This window comes from Atractosteus spatula, chromosome 13, assembly GCF_055471065.1.
Source record: "Atractosteus spatula isolate fAtrSpa1 chromosome 13, fAtrSpa1.hap1, whole genome shotgun sequence".
NCBI classification, from domain to species: domain Eukaryota; kingdom Metazoa; phylum Chordata; class Actinopteri; order Semionotiformes; family Lepisosteidae; genus Atractosteus; species Atractosteus spatula.
In genome coordinates this window covers 31078506-31100839 of record NC_142718.1, presented here as the reverse complement: position 1 = coordinate 31100839, position 22334 = coordinate 31078506, and the positions used below count along the sequence as shown (strand labels likewise).

Below are 22334 nucleotides of genomic sequence, written 5' to 3'. Positions count from 1 at the left end.
GAAGGACGCGAAACTTATTTGTTCTGTTTGTTGGATGTGCTTGGATTTTACGGCGTGCAGCGCTAGCAATTCAGTGAGCGAGCCTAACTTTTTGGCAGTGTATTTTTGCTTCTTTCCTGGCAGTGATCTGTGTCCCAGGACAGGAAGATAAAATGGATTGGGGGTGTATTTTACTGATGAATCGCTACTGCTATAATGCCCTGGAATCCTGCCAGCATTAGAGAGTCCAGTAAAATGTCTCATTTCCTGAGACTTTGTTTAAGTAACAGATTTTAAAATGCTGTGTTTTAGCGATGATTTATAGACTTAACAGATTGAAATCCTTATTGTTTATCCATCTGACCACCAGACAGTGTTTAGATGACTTATTTTTAAGAATGTGTCTGCTGCAGCATTTATACTTTTTGGCTAAAAAGAGTTCTAAGTTCTGTGTTGACTGGGAATACCAAAATGGGAAATCTAATGCTTTAATGTTTTAATCTTGTGTTCTGTTTGGGATTATAGACCATAGTTATTTCAAGCCTAAATAAACAGATTTCTTTGTAAATGAACTTTTAGTTTGTTGTCTGTGACATCATGTAATTTGTCTGTTTGTTTCAATTCCATGGTTTACCATTGTGAGGAAACTACACATTTGCTCTAGAATAAAGACAGACTCGCTGGAGTCATCATTTTTCAGTCCAGACACAAAGTATATGCTTCTTAGAGGAGCTTTTGGTCGATTGTTATTCCTTGTCTGAATGTAAAACTAAATTAGGAAAGAGGATTCTTAAAAATAATGTTTCTGTTTGAAAAGGAACGGTCTTATTTAAGTACCATATAGCAGTTTTATATTTGTCGTTACCGCTTCCTCAATCGGATATTGAAAAGCAAGCCAAAACATTTGACCATCTAGGGAAAATTATACATCGTTTTTGCTGACCCTTTTACTAAACAGAAGCTTAGTGATACAGCCGCTGATGAACACATTATATGCTTCATGTGGAAAAGTGGAGGATTTCTGCATTTAGTCACTGCTTTATGGTAAAACGTCCACTTTGTGTGGCTCGATATTTTAATGGTTTGAAGTTTACTGGATCCGTTTGTAAGTACCTGTTGCTTAGCTCATTACTTTGTGTTCTCTGTAATTAACTCGTGGTTCAATCTGAATTAATAGCTTGTTCTCCTGAAGCAAGGCAAGTGAAAGTAAAAGCACCACACTGTTATGTGCACTCTACTATTTTTGTTCAGCAGGTGTTGTCCTGGCTATAACTAAAATTAGTGAAATGTACTTAAGCTTTTTTGTTCTGCTAATCCTCTTCCCTTAAATTACAACTGTCTCTTATTATTATATTGTAACAGTGGATCCTTCTAATTGAACAATTGAATTGAATGTTTTGAAGACATCCAGTGAGGATTTGCCTTTATTGTATTGACTTATTTAAGATGAAAGGCATCCAAAAGAAAGACAGTGACTGAGCATTAATTTGGAAGATGGAGGAAAAAATACAAAGTCGAGAGTGCTGAGACACTCATTCAGTGCATTCGGTAAAAATACTCTATAAAGAGTTGGTAGATGATTTGTGATGCTTTTTAAAGGATTCTTTACATGTTTACATTATATTGATGAAGGCGATAGTTTCAGTTGTATTCTAGAATAATTACGCCTACATAGTGATAAAATCTGATTTTAAGCTTTAAATATTTTTAGTCTAAGAATATATTTCAAATCTGTGTTTTTTGTGATGATTTGTAAAGCTTTCCTGATGGTGCTCTGTTGAATATAGGAACTGCAAACCAAAAATAGTATCTAAATAAACGTGTAATGTATAGCGGACACATACTTCATTTTGCACAAACCCAGATCTGAGTCCAAGCTTTAGATATATTTAGGCATCGGTACCACTCTTGATAGGGTAGATTCAGGGGTTGGGGTGCCCACAGTCCACTTTCATGAAATTGAAGATTTAGAGAGGCCTCCTCAGCATGTCCGTGGGATGAAACTGGCGTACCAGAAAAAATAAAAACATGCGAACACCTGGGAGAATGTGGCAAGTCCCATATTAAAACACGCCGGTGTAGAATCGCCTCCTGGACATGAGAGCTACGAGGCAGGAGCCTTGATGCTGTACCCCCATGCCGCTTGTGGGAGAATGAGCTTACATCAGGAATTTAGGCTTGTGGTATCTGTGAGGGGCGAGCCTCTCCTTCAGTCAGCATGGGGCTGTGGTGTGTACGACATGCTGAATGACAAGTGACTAGAAGGTGGGTGGGTCAGAAGAGTTTGTCCACTTTTCCTCTTTCTCCCCTGTGTGTGGCTTTTAGAGTCACAGCTGAACACAAAACCAGCAGTTTCCAATTGAGAAGCTGTTTATGAGAATAACTGGAAAACATGTGTAAAGAAATCACTTTTGTCTCTTTAGTATTGAGTCTTTTTCCTGGGGAGGGGAGGTTTGGTAAAAAAGGGGTTTATTCAATAAACAATTTAATCGCCTAATGAGACCTCAGCATAACTGCCTGACCTATTGACAACAGTACTGTTCTGCCTCAATTTTGTTTTAGTTGAGAAACACTTAATGAGTCAGAATCAGTTGCACAGTCATGTATGTGTGCTCTTAAATTTCTCCCTGCTCTAAATCTTCTAAGTAAATATTGCATCATTAATAAATAAGTGCTGTTTTCTTCATTAATAAGCTTGTTTTCTAACCAAAATGATTGTTTTTTGTGTTTGTAAATGGCTTCCACTGTAAAGACTTGAATACTCTTGTCAAATTTAAAGTATTCAGCCCTAAGAACTCTAATACATGAGCTAAGCTCTGTGTGGTCCCTTTGTTTTGTTTGGACTTAAGAGGAAACTGGAGGTAGCAGTATGGAAATGGTTTCTTGCTCAAACAAATTATAAGGTTTAAAGCATCGCCAAAGATGTTTCATGTTTTGCTTACAGAGTGATGGGAACATTTTTTAAGAGACTGGGGACGAGGGATTCTAGTTATTTCTTTTTAATTAAGACAGAATGACCAAATTCTTGTTTACAGTTACTGCAAAATAATTGTAATGCAATGCTTGTTGGTTTATCCAAACATGTTCTTAACCAGATGCAGAGCGTGTTTAGAATTCAGCTGCTTTGATTTAACTGAAACAAAAATGCATGAGTTTATTTCACCTGTTTTTGCTTCCTTGCACTCGTTCCCTGTGGATTTCAGAATAAAATGCCGCTCACCTTTAAGGGCTGAATGGTTTGGCTCCTGACTATATCAGTGAACTTTTAACTCCATATATCCCTCTCATTTGTGCTCTGCAGACTCTGGCCTTCTTTCAGGTCCTAAAAGGAAACTTCAAACACAGAGACCAGGCTTTCTTTCCTTTTTCCTCTAGGGCTGTGGAGTGATCTTCCAACAGATGTCAGATCTTGCATGTCTTTAAACTCATGTTTATACTCCTGCTTTTAATTCTGCATAATTTACTCTTCAAATTGGTATATTCCTGTCCATCTTGTTAGATTTGTTTTATTACATAGCATCATGAGATGGTGTTCTATGGAAGTAGCCGTATTAAATAAATGTTAATTTCATTAAAATAAAAGGTCACACCCTCAACTCAAATTGTCATATTAATTTAATAATGTAATAGAAGCAGCAACAAAATGACAATGGTTTTGATGTCTGTGCTCAGCTTCAAAGATTGCGGGCTAGCTAGAATTTCTTTCGTATTTCTGGACATTAACCTTATGTGAGGTGTTTCAGGGAGACTCTGAGTTTCTGAATAATTGTTCTACCTTCCTTCATCACCGATCAATATGATTAGTTATTTTACTGTTCTGTAAAATGGATCAGTTGGGGCTTTGCAGGTGTGCTCTTGATACACTCCTGGACATTGACCAACAGTCTAGTAAGCATGCTCACCTAATAACTGGTAATTAATCTAATGTGGCAGTCAGATTTACATTTATCATCTGGCTGTTCAAACCTAAATGTTTTTTTTCCAGTTGTATGCACAGTGTAAGTACATAATCTCTCTACAAGATGCCTCATGCAAAAAGAAGATGCCACATTAGGGCATAATAATACGTGCATTTGCAATATTTTTAGTTTTTTGTTACGATTTGTTGCCTTCATAGCTGGACCTGCAGGACCTATACAGTTCAATGAGGTTTCGAATTTTCTTTATCGCATAATTGGGAGAGATTTTTTTCACGCTGGCAGGTAGTGCTTTTCTCTGACAAACAGGTGCTTCTTAATTAATGAACTTCAAATAGTTTTAACACTCACTTCTACAGATAGGCTCCAGAGCTTTTATTATTCTTGTGCAGGGTGATAAACTGACACTGCCAGTACAGAAAGTCAATAACGTTTGCCTAAATACACTTGAGACATCCAGCTGTAGTAAAAACTGATTTTCCCCTTCATGTAGAACTATTATCAAAAGAATGCTAGCTCCCAGCTGGCTGGGTAAGTTAATGGTTTACCCTAATCTTTAGGTGACAGTTTCATCTCCTCTCCTAGGTGAAACTGGGGCAGTGGGGTCTGGGAGTGAAGTCTGTTTAATTGCTGGTCTGCTGTTAGAGTAAGTGTCTTGCCTTCTGTTTTTTCAATCTGCAATTCAAGGTTAAATTCTTCTTTGTTGTACAAATGTTTAGAAAAGAGTAATTGTATCTTGCCATATCTGAAAAGCCACTTCTCACAGTTCTGGTTCATTTTAGACTTTTTCATTTTTGTTACATGACTGGGGAGCCAATCGGAACTGCTGTTGGATCCCATCAGTATACACGCACAGTACAGTCTAGAAAACTAACAGAATCGGGAAATGTGGAAAGGAGAGCAGACTGAGTTGCAAAATAATTTGTGAATCTGCTGAGTGGATAAGCGCAGCAGAATAGTTGCAGTACACTGCTTCATCTTAATTGTTGGAACAAAACACTGGCATCTCTTTTAATCCTTTCTTTATTACAATGAAGCACAGCCGTCTTCCTGTCTTTTTGAAAGGGGATTCAAATGTGCGCAGGTTGTCAATTGCTGTAATACTGTAATAATGTGGAGTGAACAGCTGTGTGCCAGCTCACCAGGGCCAACAATGCACAGTTGAGCTATTTGTTTCCTCTGTGCAGAGGTTAAAAGGAGTTCTGGAGAGCTGCCTTCTAGCTTGACACCTGAAATGCTTCCATCTTAAGTGGCAACAAAATTGGCAGTAATGCTGGATGGACTATAGTGTATCTTGAGATGATATGCAGTCTTGTTTTCTTTTATTAAGGTGGCTGGTTGAGAAAATTCATTTAATGTGTGATTTCTGTTTTAGGTAGCACTGTGGCGCAGTGGTTAGCATTGCTGTATTGCAGCACTAGGGTCCTGGGTTCGACTCTGGACCTGGGATGCTGTATGGAGTTTGTATGTTCTCTTGTGGTCATGTGTGTTTCCTCCAGGTGCTGCTCTGGTTTTTTTCCACAGTCCAACAACATACTGGTTGGTTAATTGGCTTCTGGGGAAAATTGTCCCTGGTGTGACTGTGTGCGCTTGTGTTTGTGTCCGTCTCCCCTGTGAATCGATGTCCTGTCCAAGGTGTGTCTTTTGCCTGTTGCTTGCTGGGATAGGCTCCGGCCCCCCTGTGTCCCTGAATTGGAAGAAGCGGTTAAAAAATGGATGCATGGATGTCTGTTTTATCCCATGTCTAGTTCTGGCACTATTGTTATTCATGCAAGTTAAGTGAACAAAATAATGTGCATTCAAGCCCTTACTGGGAAATCGGGAATTTACATTCCAGTGCTTGTTTTTTTGTATATTATTTGTCCTAAAAGGATTCAGTGTTTTATATTTAATTGCACATCGGTTCATCTAGTGTTGTAATTTTATTTTAAGTAGCTTGAAATACTTGCATTCAATAAATTCACAACGTAATGCTCAATACAAAGGGTGTTCATTAGGTTACAAGATTTGTTTGTGAAGTATTTATAATTAAGAGTTCTGAACTGCATTTTTCCATAAAACATTGACAGAGACAATAGGCAGCAAATTATAATAAACTGAACATGTTATGGATGACAAATAGGATTTATAGTCGGTTGAATACATTCTCTTCCTTTTGTAATTATAACGCATTAATTTATAATTGTTTAGGATATAAGAAGCAGTGTAATTTTTTTTTTCATTTCCTGTAAAGAGGAACCCATCAGAGCCCTTTTTTTGTTGTGACTGTTTCTAGGCCTATTTAGGGGGTTTTATGGATCAACACCCCAATAGGACTGTAAACATAGTGTTCAGGATCCCTGTTGGATATATTCAAATACAACATGAAGAGTACAGCTATTGGTTTTCCAAAGCGGATGACAAGCTGGGACTGCTTTTACAAACCTAATCGTTACCAGCTGCCACTTTGAGTTTTGTGTTTTGTGGCCTTGTTGCCCAACTGGGGCCCAGCTCTGGGGTAGCTCATTTTTCGGGGGGCTCATTTCACTTTTCCATCACCAGGCCTTGGCTGGGCCAGTTCTGCAGGTGCATAAGCCTCCTGAAATTTACTTTGCTTCCTTAAGCTGTTTTAATATCCGGCGCAGGTTATTCCTCCAGTTTACAGTGGATTGGTGGCGTGGTGCAGAGCCTGCAAGGGATTAGCTCTTTTTGGGAGAGTGCTACTTTCCTTTTGGAGCTTCTGTAGCCAAAGGGCTCAAGTTGAACTTTTGCTTTGTTCGTTCTCCAGTGGGCGATTCACAGTGTGAGAGAAGATGTCTTGACATGCCTCTGTGCTAGGCACTGTGAACTGCTTTATTTCTGTAATTCTTATTCCCTGTGAGTTTGAATTGCCTTTTTTTTTTTAGAAATCATCCCAAGTATGCTTTCACTTTTTTTTTGTCAGGCCTCCAAAGATCGTACTGCGGTAGCGTGAATAGATTCTTTAATAAATCTCGCTTTACACAAGGAGAGTCACTGATCCCTTAATGTGGTCCTTTGTCCTTAGTACAGTGCGTCCTTCAAAAGACAGTTAAATATCCCATTATGTTGCCCTTACAGATGGTTTCTGAGCAGATAGATAGAAATTAAAAGAGAACAGCCCCCACAGTGGATGTACTGTACTGCTGATTCGTTCTGAGCACAGTTGGCAAACCTACTATTTGACTTTAATGTAGCATCAAAGGGGCAATTCAATATCAAGGGTACCGATTATTCATCTACTTCTTTCTATCACAGCCCCCTTGGCAGAGGGCATTTCAAGTCTAATGTGCCCGTTCATCTTCACTGCCTTGCTCTGTTTGGACATTGCGTTTGACACATACTAGTTGAGTGCAAAACCTAGCCAAGCTTGAGAGAAAATTGAATGAAAGGATAATCCCTGTGTCCTGTAAATGCATTCTTTTCTGTAAAGTATCTAAAATCTATACGTGCCAGGTATTTGCACTGCTGCTCTCTATTGCAGGCAGTTTTGGGGTCACATACATTTAAATGCAAATGATTTGCTGTTGTTGATACTATGAACTTGAGAAGTGCCAGAGGTTGTAACATGTGCATCTCTGCTACTGATACTAACAGCAGTGAATCACATTCATGCACTGTACTGTAGAGGAAGCAGAATGACTGCGTCCTAGCCTCATCTCATATCCTGGAAGGTAATCAAGGATGAGTCTGGTCAGTGCGAGAAATGCTGTAAGCTGTAAGAGATCTCCAAAATAAAAATGCAGCAACCTGGTTAAGTGGTAAAGCAGTAGGAGGCACTTATCCCTCAGAGCTTGGTCATTTAGGATCCTGTGGCTGAATTCCCCTATGTGTAAAGAGTCTAACCAACCTGAAGTACCCTCTTAATTCAGTTGCTGAAGCAGAGACTCACAATTCCTCGCCTCATCATCCGATTTACTGTGTAGTGGGGTTGTCGGCATATACTGGCTGCCGTGTGTTAAACGGGTGAGTGAGATCAGTGGTGGATGAAATGGGTCTGTTCCTATATGTGACAAGCTAAGAAATAGTTCTTCTAATAACAAGCACCTATTTGCCTAATGATAAATCTTAATTATTCAGAATCAACAAGCAATTATCTGATGCAGTTAAAATATGGCATCAGAGCCCTTCATTAGATGGTCATTAGCAGGTGTTTTGAGCTCATGACAGTTGGCAGAGGTGTGATCTGCACATTTTAGCTGTGGGTGCATGAGGCTCACAAGGGAATTAAACATCAGCACGCGTCTTTGAAATATTGTTTGAGCTACTGTATTTGTTAAGCATATAAGTACAAATGCTCGTTTTTCAGAATCTGAACCCCTAAAGAACAAATACAAATACTTCAGACTTGGTGTGTTGTTGAATTTGAATGCAATTGCACTTGCTTTAGACTCCATGTCTGATGATAGGTGTTAACCTCATTATTTACGTATCTCTACTGTTGGAAAAGACAGATCAATGGTTGCAGTATATTTATCTAGGCTTTGAAGAATTCTTCAACGATAATTATAATAATACCACATGACAACATTCTGCATATGTGGGGGTTCTAAGCCTAACTGAGTGGGGTTCAACGAGCTCAACTTTCAAATATTTATTATTTATTGCATAAAACTCAATCATTAATCTCATATACACCCTAAGCCACCCCTTATGCGAAATTATCTTAAAGCAATGTTACCCTATACCATAATTTCCAAAAGAAGCGCAAGATCAATGCATCTTTCACAGCCCTTTGCTGCAGATGGAAAAAGTATTGGCTTTTCACATCCAATCACAGAGTGGGACTGTGCGCTCCAGTGCTTCCTGAGGACTCTGAAGTCCTGCCAGGAGCCCTCTTGAATAATTAAAATGCTTGTCTGACCCTACCACTGCTGACACAAACGCAGAAGGACCACTAATTTAATGAAAGTAGAAACTTGGTGCGCAGTTCAGCCAGTCAGTCGAGCTGTTGGGGAGAGTAGCTGTGTGTTTTGAATTTTGGCCTGATTGTTGATACTGTACACTCATTCTGGTTTCTCCCCTGTTAATCTGCAATGCAAACGGTGGACGCAGGAGGTCAACTGTCTCTGGAGTTAAAGCCTGGAGTTAAAAGCTTGAATCAGTAAGCGGGTGTCTGTCTTTGTCTGTGGAGCTGAGCTGTATTGTGGAGAAGAACTTGCAGTCCAGTGTCTTCTGAAATCCCTGTCCTACGCAAGTCAGAGGGCTGTTCTTTATGTGCTGATGGTGTTAGCACCAGGGAACTGTGCTTGCAGAACAGTGGAAAGCAAAGTTACACACTTTGTTATGTTTGTGTAGAATTATTATTAAAAAAAGACAGGAATAGATAGGTTGCTGAACCCTAATTGAAACTGTCATGAAAAGGTGAACCTGATTTTTGTGTGAATATTCCTGACAAATCATAAAATTTATATAATCGGGGTTGTTTTGCTACATTGTTTTATTGTGCTTCAAAATTTGTTGGCTCACTCTTCTGTCCAAACTATATTCTATATCTGTTCTCACCCTCTCTGTGACAGCCACTTGTGGTCAGTCTTCACACGCAAAATGCAGAAATATTCGCCATCTAAATTTAGTTTTAACTCTGCAGAAAACCCCAAGTTCAGTCACATAGCATCAATTGGATGTGGAATGCAGAGAATCCAACAGATTGTTTTTCCATATAACAAGATAGCGAGACCTTGTTCGTTCAGTTTAAACATTAGAACATTCTTTCATCACTAAACTTTAGCTGTTGCAAGATAATAAACACATCCTGTGGCTCAGTTATGGGGAAAAAAAGGCTTGTGTAATGTTTGGAGAAGTGACATTTAACACAATGTGTGAAGTCATGTTTGAAGTTCTTTTCTGGTTATTTATACTGTTTTTAGCTTAACTGAGCAGGTTTTTGATTTTTTTTTACAGGGGGAAACTAAAGCTTTCAACAGTTACAAAATGTTCAAGGCAGTTTTGAAGAAGAACAGAGAAAGTGGAAAGGGTACCAAAAAGGAATTAGGTATGTATACCAGTTGAGATTTGCCATCTATACAAAGCGACACATCCACTTTTCACTGAAAATGTGATCACCCTGTGTTGGTCTGTAAACAGAACTCCTGCAAATAACACAGAATAGAACCATTTCTTTACAAGTATGTAAGAGTTCTACATTTTTGTTGTCATAGAAACTCAACACTGACTCATTTTGGAAGCAAGTGGACTAAATGACTATTGTAAACATTAAATTTTCTCCTGTAAAAATTCTGTCCTTCTCACCGATTTAATACTGTATTAAGTTTGCATTACTGTTTATGCTTATGTTTTTTTTTATGTGGGACCATTTTTAATTATAATTTTGATTTAAATTTTCTCCTGTTTTCTCTACAAAAACATGTATTAGGTGTATGTTTTATCTTCTGTTCAGGCAATGAAAGGCTCACTCTGACCTGTGACAGCTGTATTTTTTGTCTCTGTAAAATCATTATAGACAAGAGGTCTTAATAATTGGAACCTTTCTGATTACTTTTTGTTACCCTTTTTCTGTATCTTTTTTGTATTTTTTTTGTTGTCTTTTATCTTTTGAAGTGTAGTTGAGATAAAATATATTTTTTACTACAAAAGACTGCTTAAACACCTGTAAACATTACACCCCTGCTGTCCTTGTGATTAGATATGTATTCTTAGTATCCTTGCATACGTTTTTGCAAGTAAAAGCTAAAATGAGTATATGACAAGAATATGAAGCATTGCTAAGTGCACTTTAGATGTATTCCTGAATGAAATCTACATATTTTTTCTAAATTATACTGCCTTGCATATTTTAAACTGTACATTTCCTCCTGTGTATGTGGTCTTGAATGTCTGCAAAAGTCATTTGATTTGGTTCATTTGCTCTTGGCCCAGTCATGTTCTAACTTGCTATTTATTAGCAGTCACTGTACTGTTAATACCCAGTAAAACAGTTGGCTTCTTGACACCTCAGCTACCTTTTATAATATCAAGTTGCATTCTGCTCCGTCCCCTAATGATGTTTTTTAATGATATTTTTTATTTGTATGGGTGAAAAAAGTATGTATAATTGATTTACTTTTTGTACTGTATATGGATGAAGCACTCCTTTTGGAAAGTATTAGAACATTGTCATGGGATATACTAATGCCTACTAGTGTAGATGGTAAATAGCATAATGAGTTTCCCAGAAAATTTAAAGCACAGTTTTCAATTAAGGAGCCAGCAGTTCTCTTTTATTATAACCTCCCAAAGTGGCATAACCAGCTTTTAGGTAGTATCAGTTTTTGAAAGATACACTGATGTCTGCTCCGCTTACTTACAGCCTAAAAAAACAAGTTATATCTGTTGGATATAAAGTTTCTTTACCTTTTAATCCTGCCTGCCAGTGTACTGTATTACTCCTTAAGGCATGCTCCTGCTTTTGGTCCTCATTATAGCCATGAGATGTTGCGAAATGACAAAATCTAGCTAACTTGTTTCTCAGAGAGTACGAAGATAACAAAAGTGATCAGCACTAGAAAGTGTTGCTAGTATGGTTAAGGGCAGCATTGGTCCATAAAAAAAAAATTGTAAAACTGAAAAGGTATTGCAAAACATAAAAATATTAGCATTTTTTTCTGTAAGAAATGGTCCAATTAGCATTTGCTAATCTGAGACAGCTCTATGTGACCTATTGTGAATAAACCTATTCAATATTGTGATGTTGAATGTGTATATGGGAAAGTGCTTGCCAAGTGTTTTGCTGAAATTAAATTTGCTGAAACATTTGGAAAATCTACAACATTATGACCTGAAACAAGCTTTCTAAATCAAAATCATATCTGTTTACAGTTCACAAAAATGTTCTTTCTCCCCTTACGATGGCTATGGACATGAAATCGATATATCCATGTCAAGGTAGAAGGATTTATTTAGATCCTCTATGTCAGTCCTTTAAGATCCAGGATTTTCTGTGAAATCTCCTAGACTGATTTTGTTTTGATCCCTGAACTGATGCACATTTTTGACAGAAGGAAACTTGGAAGAAATAGCGAGTAAATCACACAGCTTGAAATATAACAATCACAAACTTAAAATTGAATTATATGTTATATGCGTCATTTGTAGAAGTATTTTTATCTTTTTGTAAGAAGGTGGTTATATAATATTGTGTATATATTTTCAGGAAAGAATACAGGGAGTTTTAATTTTAAGAAAATTTGAACTAAAGAAGTCTCATTGAAATAGCAGGAAATAAAAGGATGAAAATACTGCTGTTAGCATCTCCGTTCAACACTAAAGGAGACCTTCAGCTTACACTAAGTCACGGAAATCACTCAGAATGAAGTGCTGATCCATGTGATTGACTTTAATGGGTACAGGATCATTAAATTGACATGAACAGACTTCTTGAGGTAGTTGCCTTTTTTCTAACACCTGGAAATAATTATTCGCCAGCAAACGTTGGTTGACCTCAACTATATGTGCTTACAGCATTTCTCGCTCTTTTCTTTACAGGTCATACCTGGAGAATTCACTCTGTTGAATCTGTAAGATACCTAAAGCAGTCAAGATATAATTTTCCCTGTGCTGCATCACAATGAATTGAAACCAAGATACATATAAAAATTGCAATGTGATATGTAATGGAAATTGGTTAAGAGAAAAGGCAGCGATCGGTATATAATTACACGATTGCTCAGCATATGTTATTCATGATGTTGTGGCTTGGCCTTGAGGAATTGAAGTTAAAAGAAATCACGGAAACTTCTTCCCTGCCAGATGCCGCAGTCATTAGCCGTGCTCTGTGCCCAGACTGCTCATGAAGACACCATTTGCTAGTTTAACCTTTTAAGATTTAGAGTATGGAGTTGCTTGTCCCATTTTTTTTAACGAAACTTTTGATGCTATTCCTAAAGTCAGACGACAGTTCACGATGACCTTTCACTGCAAAGTGTGTGCTGAGTGTCTGGTGTGACTGATATTCAGAGTTTTGAGTCTAGAACACAAGGTGCCTTGAGGTTAATTGTGCTGAAAAATTGACCTGTTGGACTAATTCCGATATATTGGAAAAAACAAGGAGGTGAAGTCATTTTATTCCACCTTCTTCCTGGCTCTCAAGGTGCATCATCTATTTAACATTTTGTACATGAAGGCATGGGGAGAGAAGGTGCATCTTATCGGTTTGAGAGGCATTACTCTATAAAGGTGGATCCAATTGAAGGCTTGTTCCTTGTTGGCTCCGGGAATATTTTTTAAATTCATATCTTAAGCCTCTCGGGCTGCAACTTCCAAAATAATGTTGGGCTGAATACGTATCCATTAAGTGTACCTTTGTTCTTAAATGTGTCTGTCATTCTTTACCTGACTGCAAAATGCTGTCTGACAGGTTTTGGCTTTTTGTGAGAGAAATGGTTTAGGACCACTGGAAGAGAAACTAGTTCGTTCTCCAAGCTGCTCACATGCATTATAATCATTAAAGCTCATCAATACAGACATCGTCTTTATGGCAGATTGTGAGTGCAAGGAGTACGTTTTCATGTTTCTACATGACTTTGTGATTTGCAACTCATCCTCTGGGGAGTGGCTGTTGTCTTCTTTTTTTCCTTCCGTCCCTCAGGGCTTTTTTTTGTTCTTTGTACAAAGCGGCAGCCTTTCTCAACACAGTTAGGAGTGATGAAGACACTTACTTTCCTGGGGAAAGTTTATATATATTTTTGTTTCTCCTGAGCTCATTATCTCCTTAAGGCAGCAAGTTTGAAGCTAAAGATTCAGACTGGGGTGGTAATTAGAACTACAGAAACCAGCTGTCAGATGACGCAGGGTCCTTTTTATGTGCTGTTAAACAGAGCTGTCTGTGTAGGCAGTTGTTTTTCAGACCTGTCTGTAGTAAGCTGATGTTAATCACACACTCTTGTAAGGCTTTGTAAACCTGGGAATGTAGCGCAAGCTCAGAAGATAAAGCTTGAGCTTTACTAGGCTGGAATTGCATTGACCCTGAAAAAGCCAAACAGGCAGCGAGCCCAGTTCAGGAGACTGTCACCGTTATGTGATTAAACTCATAGTCAATAATAAAATGAGTATACATAAATATGCGCATATGATGTAGGCCTAAGAAAATGGTAAATGTAAGGAATTTGGACATTTACTACATATTGGATTTAATTGTCTTTATACACTTGTGTAAACACTTAAAAAGTCGAAAGTGTATGATGTGGCTTATTAAAACATTATTTCACATGTAGTACATGCAGTGTGCTTTATCTAAGCTGAGAATGTTAGTGTGAGTATTCACTCCTTTGCTGATGCATCATACTGACAAAATGACTGTTTTATGAACTGTTGGCTGTATCAATTAGGAAAGGATTAATCAAGGAATTGTTTTTTCTAAACATTTTGCACTGTGTGCTTTTTAATAATTGAGTGGAATTATCATAATTAACGATAGGTTTATGATCTGCTGGCTTTATCAAACCAGAAATGAAGGCACCTTTACTTTTGGCTGAAGAAACAGTGGAGGGCAAAATGGAAAAAGACATCCTCCTGCTGTTATTCAAATTGCATTGACTGCTAAAGTGTAGTCAATAAACTACTGTACATCAAACCACTGAGTAATTGGAATGCACACCATTGAAGTTCTGTGATCTAATTAAATTCAGCAGTGGCATCTAGACGAAGGAAGAATACATAGCAAATGCCCTTTCCTTCAAAGTGGCCGAACAGTAGGGGGTGGTTATCTGTTTAAACTAGATCCAAATTAGTGTAAATGATTGAATTTCTTTAACGATACAGGCGGAAAAGAAAGAGAATTAGAAATATAATGCCGGAATGCTTTTCTATAAAGACCTCATGTGAGATGTAATTTTATTATTGCGATCATTGTGTGGAGTCCAGTTTAAAGCATCTCGAAAAAATGAAATACTTTAAAGATAAAAAAATGCTTTTAAATAAGATGTTGAAAAATGATCAAATGCAGTCATTAAAATCTGTCTTTTTTTGAACTGGTAAGCTCTTCATGCTCTGTTGTTACCAAGTCTTGATTGATGGTATGGTAATTGAAGTTTGCAAAATGATTTAATGCATATTGTTATTTCAGCTGTGGGATAGCTGGTACAGGCTGCCTCTCTGGGATTTCTTTATGTCAGCGGACAGACTAGTTGATTTGTTGGCAGATGACCAGAATGCAAAGGAAATGGACGTTTTGGGGGGTGATCGGAGAGGCAGTGGTTTGCATTTCACGATACACAATGTTCTTGAGGCCTGGCTGGTATTCAGGGCCCAGAGATTCCTTATAAATGACCTGACGGAGCAGACGATGCCATTACAAAATGAAAGGAAATTTAATTTGCTTTGCACTCTTATTAAAACAAACTGTGTGTAGTTTCCTGCTGTTTTTCGTATTTCTTTCCTCCCTTTGGGAAGATACAGGGAGAAGGAGATTTGTTCCAAGTCTACTTACATGTGAAATTATTGGAGTATTTAAAAATTTCCCCTGAAAAGACTTTTTTGGGGGGTTTTCACTGGTAATTTGTTAAACTTTAAATAACAATTTCAGGTTTCCACAGTGTTAAAATTGTACACAACAGCAAAGCAATGTAATAAAAATTGCACTCTTCTGTAATGTTTCCTCAGTACCATCTCAGACAGTTATTTTTTGCTCTTTTTCTGAGAGCATATATAAAGGATTGGTCCACCAGTCATGGGAATCTTTTAGTCAAAGACAGCAGTGAAGTTTATTTGAGCCAAATCATTTGCCATTAAAAATCACATGCCATGACCAGTGTATAAAACTAAAGCCAACTGATGTTATTGCGGTAATAGCTTGCAGATTTTATGCAGTTTCTTTATGGTATGTTTCATCTCAAAATCTTTTCACATGCTGCACAGTAAATCTGGGGGCCTACTAGTATGAGGGTAGAGTTATTGAAGAATGAAAAGTGGGAATTGGGAATTTCATGTGTTTTTTTTTAGTTGTTGAAAGCTCCCAGTAGGCTTTCTCTCTCTGTGTTGTTCACCATTTGACTCCTTCATTCTCACTTTCCGTCACCTCTCTGACCTTTATAGGTCAGCAGGATGTTATCTGTAAAATCGGTTTATCTGTATCGGATAGTGACGTAACTAAAAGCCACCAGGCCAGCACAAGCTTCAGCTTGTAGTGTTTTTTTTTTTGCATATTGGTTTACACTCATAAAATGGGACTCATAGAAAACGATATTGATTTGATTGAATGAAATTCCTGTAAAGTGGAAGAGTCTTCTGTTGGCAGATAGTGTGGGTGTGGTGATTGCAGAGAGCCTAGATGTTTGAAACCTGCAGAGACCTGACACCTGACATCCGACTGCTGTCCATAGAGATCCTTTTAATTCCATGGCCACAGGTGCTTTCCAAAGAGTGTATGTCCTGCAACTTCTACGAAGAACAGCAGCCCTGGCAGGGTGTTACTAACGGGCTGTATAGATTCTTCCTTAGCATGGGTTGTTTTTGAGCGAGTAAAGCACAGGAAAAGGCAAAGGCAGACTTTTCTTGTACTGCCGTACACACGCAGCAAAACATTTTTCTTTATCAAGTTTTTTAGTATCTGCGTAAGGTCAAAGGTCTGTAAAATGGAACTGGTAATACGACGATAAGAAGAATATTTCACCATATAAAAACAGACATAACCATAACAAATGAATTTAGCTTTTCCCTGCTTGGGATTCAAACGCCTCGCATTTCATGTTAGTTAAGGGACTTTCGGGGCAGATTGCAGTTTTTTTGCTTTCCGGGTATTTTGTGCAAAAGAAATTTAAACCTGATAACTACCATGCTTGCAGAGGAAGGGCCCCATCCTATGTTGCTGTGAGAGCTTGGGGAAAATTATTATTATGTTCTTCTTCCTCTTCTGCTTTGTCTTCTTCTTATTATTATTATTATGTTATGTGCAAGAGCCTGCAATGACTTTGGACTATGGGAGAAGACTGGAGCAGCTGGAAAAAACCCACATGAACATGGTGAGAACATGCAAACTCCACAGAGATAGCACAGAGTTTGAACCACAAACATTTCATGGCTAAAAAAACAACAGAACACATGATCTGAACGTTTTTCCTCTCCATGGAAATTCATAATGGGGGCAATAGGGGAAGATGTCTTTAAATGGGCCTATGCTTCTGTAAGTGTGCAAAAAGTATAAAAAAATCACTTTTCTCCTGTTCCAGTTATGTCTGTCTAGGGTCTGCTTTAACTCTAGGATGTTTCTTTTCAGGCCGGCTTTTGTTGCACACCTTACACTTTAATTCATGACAATGCCTGGTATTCTGTGGAATGCAAAGAAAGTTGTCATGGTGGCACAGCTTATGATTAGATCTAGAGATCTAGTATTATTGCATTGATACTGGACAAGGGGAATCATTATTTGACTGGTTTGAGAAGATCCTTGCATTCACTTTGTTTTTTAGGAAAAAAAACCCTTCAGTTACTCAAGTCATGCTTCTGCAGGTATAATTGTGGAGAATTATTATAGGCTTCTAATAATGAATTATTAGACCCAAGCTTATGCTAATTGTCGTTTTATTTACTTAACCAGATTCTTTGATTAGAGCTGTGAATTGCAACATTCCCATGTTTATGGAGTAGGCCTATCATCTTCATCATCTTCATCTTGGGTGCCAGTGGGCCCGCTGTGAAGCCAAGATAACCCACCCACCTTTAGTAGATAGTGAAGCGAGCAAGCAAAACAAAGTGTTTTTGGTTTTCTGTTGTCTAGTGTTTTACACCAGTGTTGATGACCTCAGATGACTCTGTATGGTGACTATCGAAAATACCCCCCCCAGATTTGGTCACATTTTATTGTGTTACAACATGAAATCATAATGTACTTATTAAATCAAGTTTTTTTTCTGTTTTATATTTAGAATTAATTCAGGAGGATCTGTAGAATTTTGGAAATTTTGTTTTCACTTTGACATAATAGAATGTTTTGTGTCAACCAGTGGTAATAAATCCCAGTTAAATGAATTATGATTCAGTATTGTAACACAATAAAATGTGAAAAAGTTCAAGGGAGGTGAATACTTTTAATAGCCATAGAGAATAGGCGAATCCCACAGAATTAGCATGGGTAGTGGAGTGATGTCATTAGAAACCTAATAATGCAGAGGAACTGCTATCTTGGCACTAACCTCATATGTGTTGTTGAAATTGCTCTTGAGAGGAAGAAAGGACACAATTTGTCAGTCAGGAAACAGCTACATTTTGAGAGGCAATTACTGGTGTTGTTAAACTCTTAAACTGAAGAGGTTGGTAGGAGGTGGGAGCTTCTTATTTTCTCTGGGTTGTAGCTGTATGTGTATATTTAAACCTCCTACTTCCATTTGTTTTCAGTAACTCTGTCTCTTGAAGCTGTATATCTAATTAAATATTGTAGATTTACTGTAGATAAATTGTATTTTGTTTATGTATGTATAAATAAAGTATGCTTTCCTCTTTGTATTAACATTTTACTTCCTCTCACTCTTCTTTTAACTCTATATAATATGATACATAAAATAACTACATTAAAAAAATCTGATAGTGAATAGTGATGTTTTCATTAATCTTGTGTATCATTATATCAGGACCTATTGAAGCGCATGGAGAAGCCTTAGTCATTATTCTATAAATTATTTATGATTTCTAATCTTCTTTAAAAGAAAAAAATCTGCATCATTCTTGTTTTGGGGAGAAAATAGTTTTGGCTGCAAGTTGAAATGAAACACGCAAGCAAGCACTGAAATTGTTTTATTAAGCTGTGGTGCACAATATGTGCAGATATGAGAGGAAATGTGGTATGCCATCAGCAGTGAATGAATTTAAAAATATACCGCTGAGTATTCCATCTAAGATAAAGAGTGATTTGTGCTTTAACAGTTATCAGTATGTTCTTCTTTGACAAGGTAGACAATGGGGAACCTGACAAATGATGGCAGTTTGTTGGGCTTTAGAGATTGTCTGGTATGACGAATTTCTGGTGGTCAATGCAAATTTCTTTTATGGTTGGCACCATGGCAACTGTACAGTGGGTAAAAATGTGAAAAAAGTCAATATTGAACTGTTGCATTCTACACGAAACAGGCACTGCTTAGTCTGTCTCACCAGACATCCTTAATAGAGGATAGCTTAGTTCCGCTTGAGTAGATGTGATTTTTTCAGTGCTTTAAGAAAAGCAGAAAAAAATAACAGCAGCTACAGTTCTGTAAAATGCTTCTTTATAAGTAGTTAAAGAGGGTGATTTATTGCTGTACTACCAAGGGGCGATATTACTGCAGAAATGGACTGCGCTACTGTTTTAGAAGTTGAACCGTTAAAGCCTTGCTAGCTGCCTCTTGTCTTCACTGCTGCTCTAGTGCTGGCTGTACTCAAACAGTAAACGGTAATGAAAGTTGGCCTTTGTAAATGTGTCTGTAGGTGAATACGATGTCTAAAGCATTTAAAGGCTGAATGAACTAATGACCCATGCCTTTGTGCTGGAAAGGAAAGAGGATAATGCTGTCCACAAGTCATATTGGACCATGTCCAGATCCACCCTTTTCTTCTTAATAAAAAACCTTTAATTTATTTATTTATTGCACTTCTGCAGAAGTACGGAGACACATTGCAGTACACAGAGCATTTAGTACCAGATCTGGAGAAATGTAAACAGATGCCTACAAGGCATAGTGCATGGATTTCAGCTGTTATGAGTATGTTTAATGACTAGCTGTGCAGCAATATTGCAGGTATGTGTGAAAGGCAATGTTAATCACTCATTATTGATGCGTTGATAGATCTAGTCAGCATGATAACATTGATCCACGAATAAGAGATTTTTCTTTTAGTTTTTAGAACATGAAATAGAACATGGCATCTCTTTGGAAGTCTCAAGTTGTAAGGGATGGTTTTCAAGTAAAACATTTTCTCATCATTTTGGTTTTCTACCTACTGTAACATTTGATTATATTTATGCTGGTCTCTTAGAACTTCAAAAGCCAGAGAAGAGTTTCTGCTGAGCTCAACTGTGTCACAAGACAGTTGTATGTGTCTTTTTAATTAAGGTTTGGTATGCATGCAAAACTTAAAAATATTCTTTTTGCATTTAAAACTGGTTTAATACTAATGGTCAATAGCTTGTATATCAGTTGTGAAAGTAACTCAATCTAAGCTACTCAGTGTTGTTCAGTTAAATGCTGCCTTAGTTTAGACACTGAACCTGAGACTGTTTAATTGAATGTGTAGGACACCATACTCCTATTTGTTTGCTCTTTGGCTTATGTTCTGTGAACAAGAACAGGATGTCATGCTCTGTATTTCGGTCACATCCATTTGTCCCTTTATGAGCCTGGTGAGCTCTGCTTCCTTTGTCCAGCAGATTCTGTTGTTCTCATGACCTTTCTTCGCTGGGAAAGTCGGACTGCCTAATGATCTGTGCAAATTGCAATCAAAATTTGTTGTTAACCTTTGATCGTGGTTCTTGCACAACTGGGTCTTTTAGAGCTAAACAAATTGATCCAGGCAGTAGTGCTTGTTCCAAATATGACAGACACATTTCCAGATGAAAATCCCACTATCTGAGGAAGTCATACATCCGCTGAATGAAGAAACCTTTTTTAACAGGGCATATGTCTGTAGATGGAATCATTTTAAAGTTTCAGTTTTTTTAATGTCTTTTGCTCTCTTTGAAATTGTTGTTTCTTATCTTATCAAGGCTGCCGTCGCGTCTAACATGGAGAGCTTTGTTGAGATTTACCCCAGGCTGTGTCCCAGTGATGGATGGCTTGAATGCTTGTCCTTTTAGTTCATCGAGATGATTGTGCTTCAGATCCTCTGTACCAGAAGGTACAGGAGGCATTTTAGGGCTCAAAGGAATGACTATCACTGCACAAACATTATAAGAAGGAGATGCAACAAAAATGCCCTTCACAGCACACAAGGTGGACATAACATACAAGTCAAAAGTAGCTAAATCAAAGCATAAAGACTTATTTCTAAGACTGGTTGTGCATGCTAGCAGACTCAACTTTCACCTTGTTGCCAGGGGAGAGCAGCAGAGTCCACAATGCACCTCTGTTGATATGCTGGAGTTCCATTCATTTATTCTTGTGAGATATAAAATGTCGGGAGTCCTGTGGAGTGTGGAATTGATACGGGTAATAAAACACAAAGCCCATATATAAATATTAATAAGTATTTTTCAGGGTACTTTCATCCTTAACCTTTTAGAAATATATATATTGCTTATTAAAATGCATTGTGGTATGAATTCCAAAAGAGTAGTTGAATACATTGTTAACCACAGTTCATCTTTGTATTGCCTTGAGAGTGGAAGCTAATATATTTCCTAGACTGACTGAGCCCTCGTTGGTTTTTCATGTCAATTTGCATCACCTTCTCTGTGAGTGACTGATTGATGTACTCAAGTCACATAGGCTGTTGCTTTTATTTGTTGAGCAACTGGTTGCAATGAACCAGTTGTTTAGTGAAAACGGCTTTTTAAAAAAGACAATAATTATGCAGTAACATCAAGAATGTAACTGTGCAGCCAGCAAATGTAGTCTTATACCGGAAACACATTCTGAGAACTGCTTTTCTGAAAGACTTCAGCAGAGGAATTTCGTTATTGGCTTAATTTATGGAGAGGCTTTAAAAAAATGCAACAAATGCTCTAGTTTCTCTTCATATTTTTAATACATCGTAGTACAAAACTGGTTGATGGTGGTCTTAAAAAATCTGAAATTGCTTTGTCCTTGAGAATCTAGCAGTCTCATGGCTTGGTTTTGTCTTCTTTAACATCAATGTGTACATGATGTAAGAATCGTGACAGTAATGTTGAACTTTTAATACAGGTGCACAATCTCAATATCACACCATATTACACTGAGATAGAGTTTAATTAATATTCCTATCATGTCTGCTTCACTTCACAGTGATTTCATTTTCCATTTTTCTTTATTAATCAGTCTTATGTGCTTCTTAGAGATGCCATTTTGAGACCGAAACATTCACACTGAGATATTCAAGATGCCAGTTTTTCCTGATGACAAAAAAGAGTGTGGAGGAGGCATTGTCTAATCCATTTTTTTCCTTCCCTTACCTGTTTCAATTTGTTCTGCTTGAAACAGAACAGATTCATCTCCCCCTAAAAAGGAAATTGAATGCTAGAAAGCCATGGCCCGAGTCAATGAAATAAGAAAAATGAAAGGAGAAAGAAAGCGCTTTCTAAAACGATTGAAAAAGATCAAGATACAGTTTAAGAAATGGAGTACATTGATGTACAAAAATATTAGGCTGAGAGAGGTATAAATAATGCAATGTTGGTTAAAATAATTATTTTCTGGTTTTACAACAGCAGCTGCCAGAACATCAGCTAAAGATAGTATCTTCACATCTTTTTGGCAATATGTGATCTGCAACTCTTAGCTATTAGCAACCACACATGCTAGGTGGGACAAATGGCTATATTTCTTTGTAACCTGAATTTTC

The 22334-nt window shown here is 37.6% G+C and overlaps 1 protein-coding gene across 11 annotated transcripts in view; it reads left to right on the top strand.

The window, feature by feature from the left end:
- Positions 1–22334, top strand: part of tanc1a (tetratricopeptide repeat, ankyrin repeat and coiled-coil containing 1a) — a 155277-nt gene that overhangs the window by 31038 nt on the left and 101905 nt on the right. For 10 of the 11 annotated variants that reach the window (XM_088930220.1, XM_088930217.1, XM_088930215.1 and 7 more), the window contains one exon: positions 9798–9888. In XM_088930220.1, coding sequence (XP_088786346.1) covers positions 9798–9888 — 91 coding nt within the window. Of the gene's footprint in view, positions 1–8978; positions 8998–9797; positions 9889–22334 lie in introns of those variants that run through there. The other variant, XM_088930224.1, reaches the window with a different exon arrangement.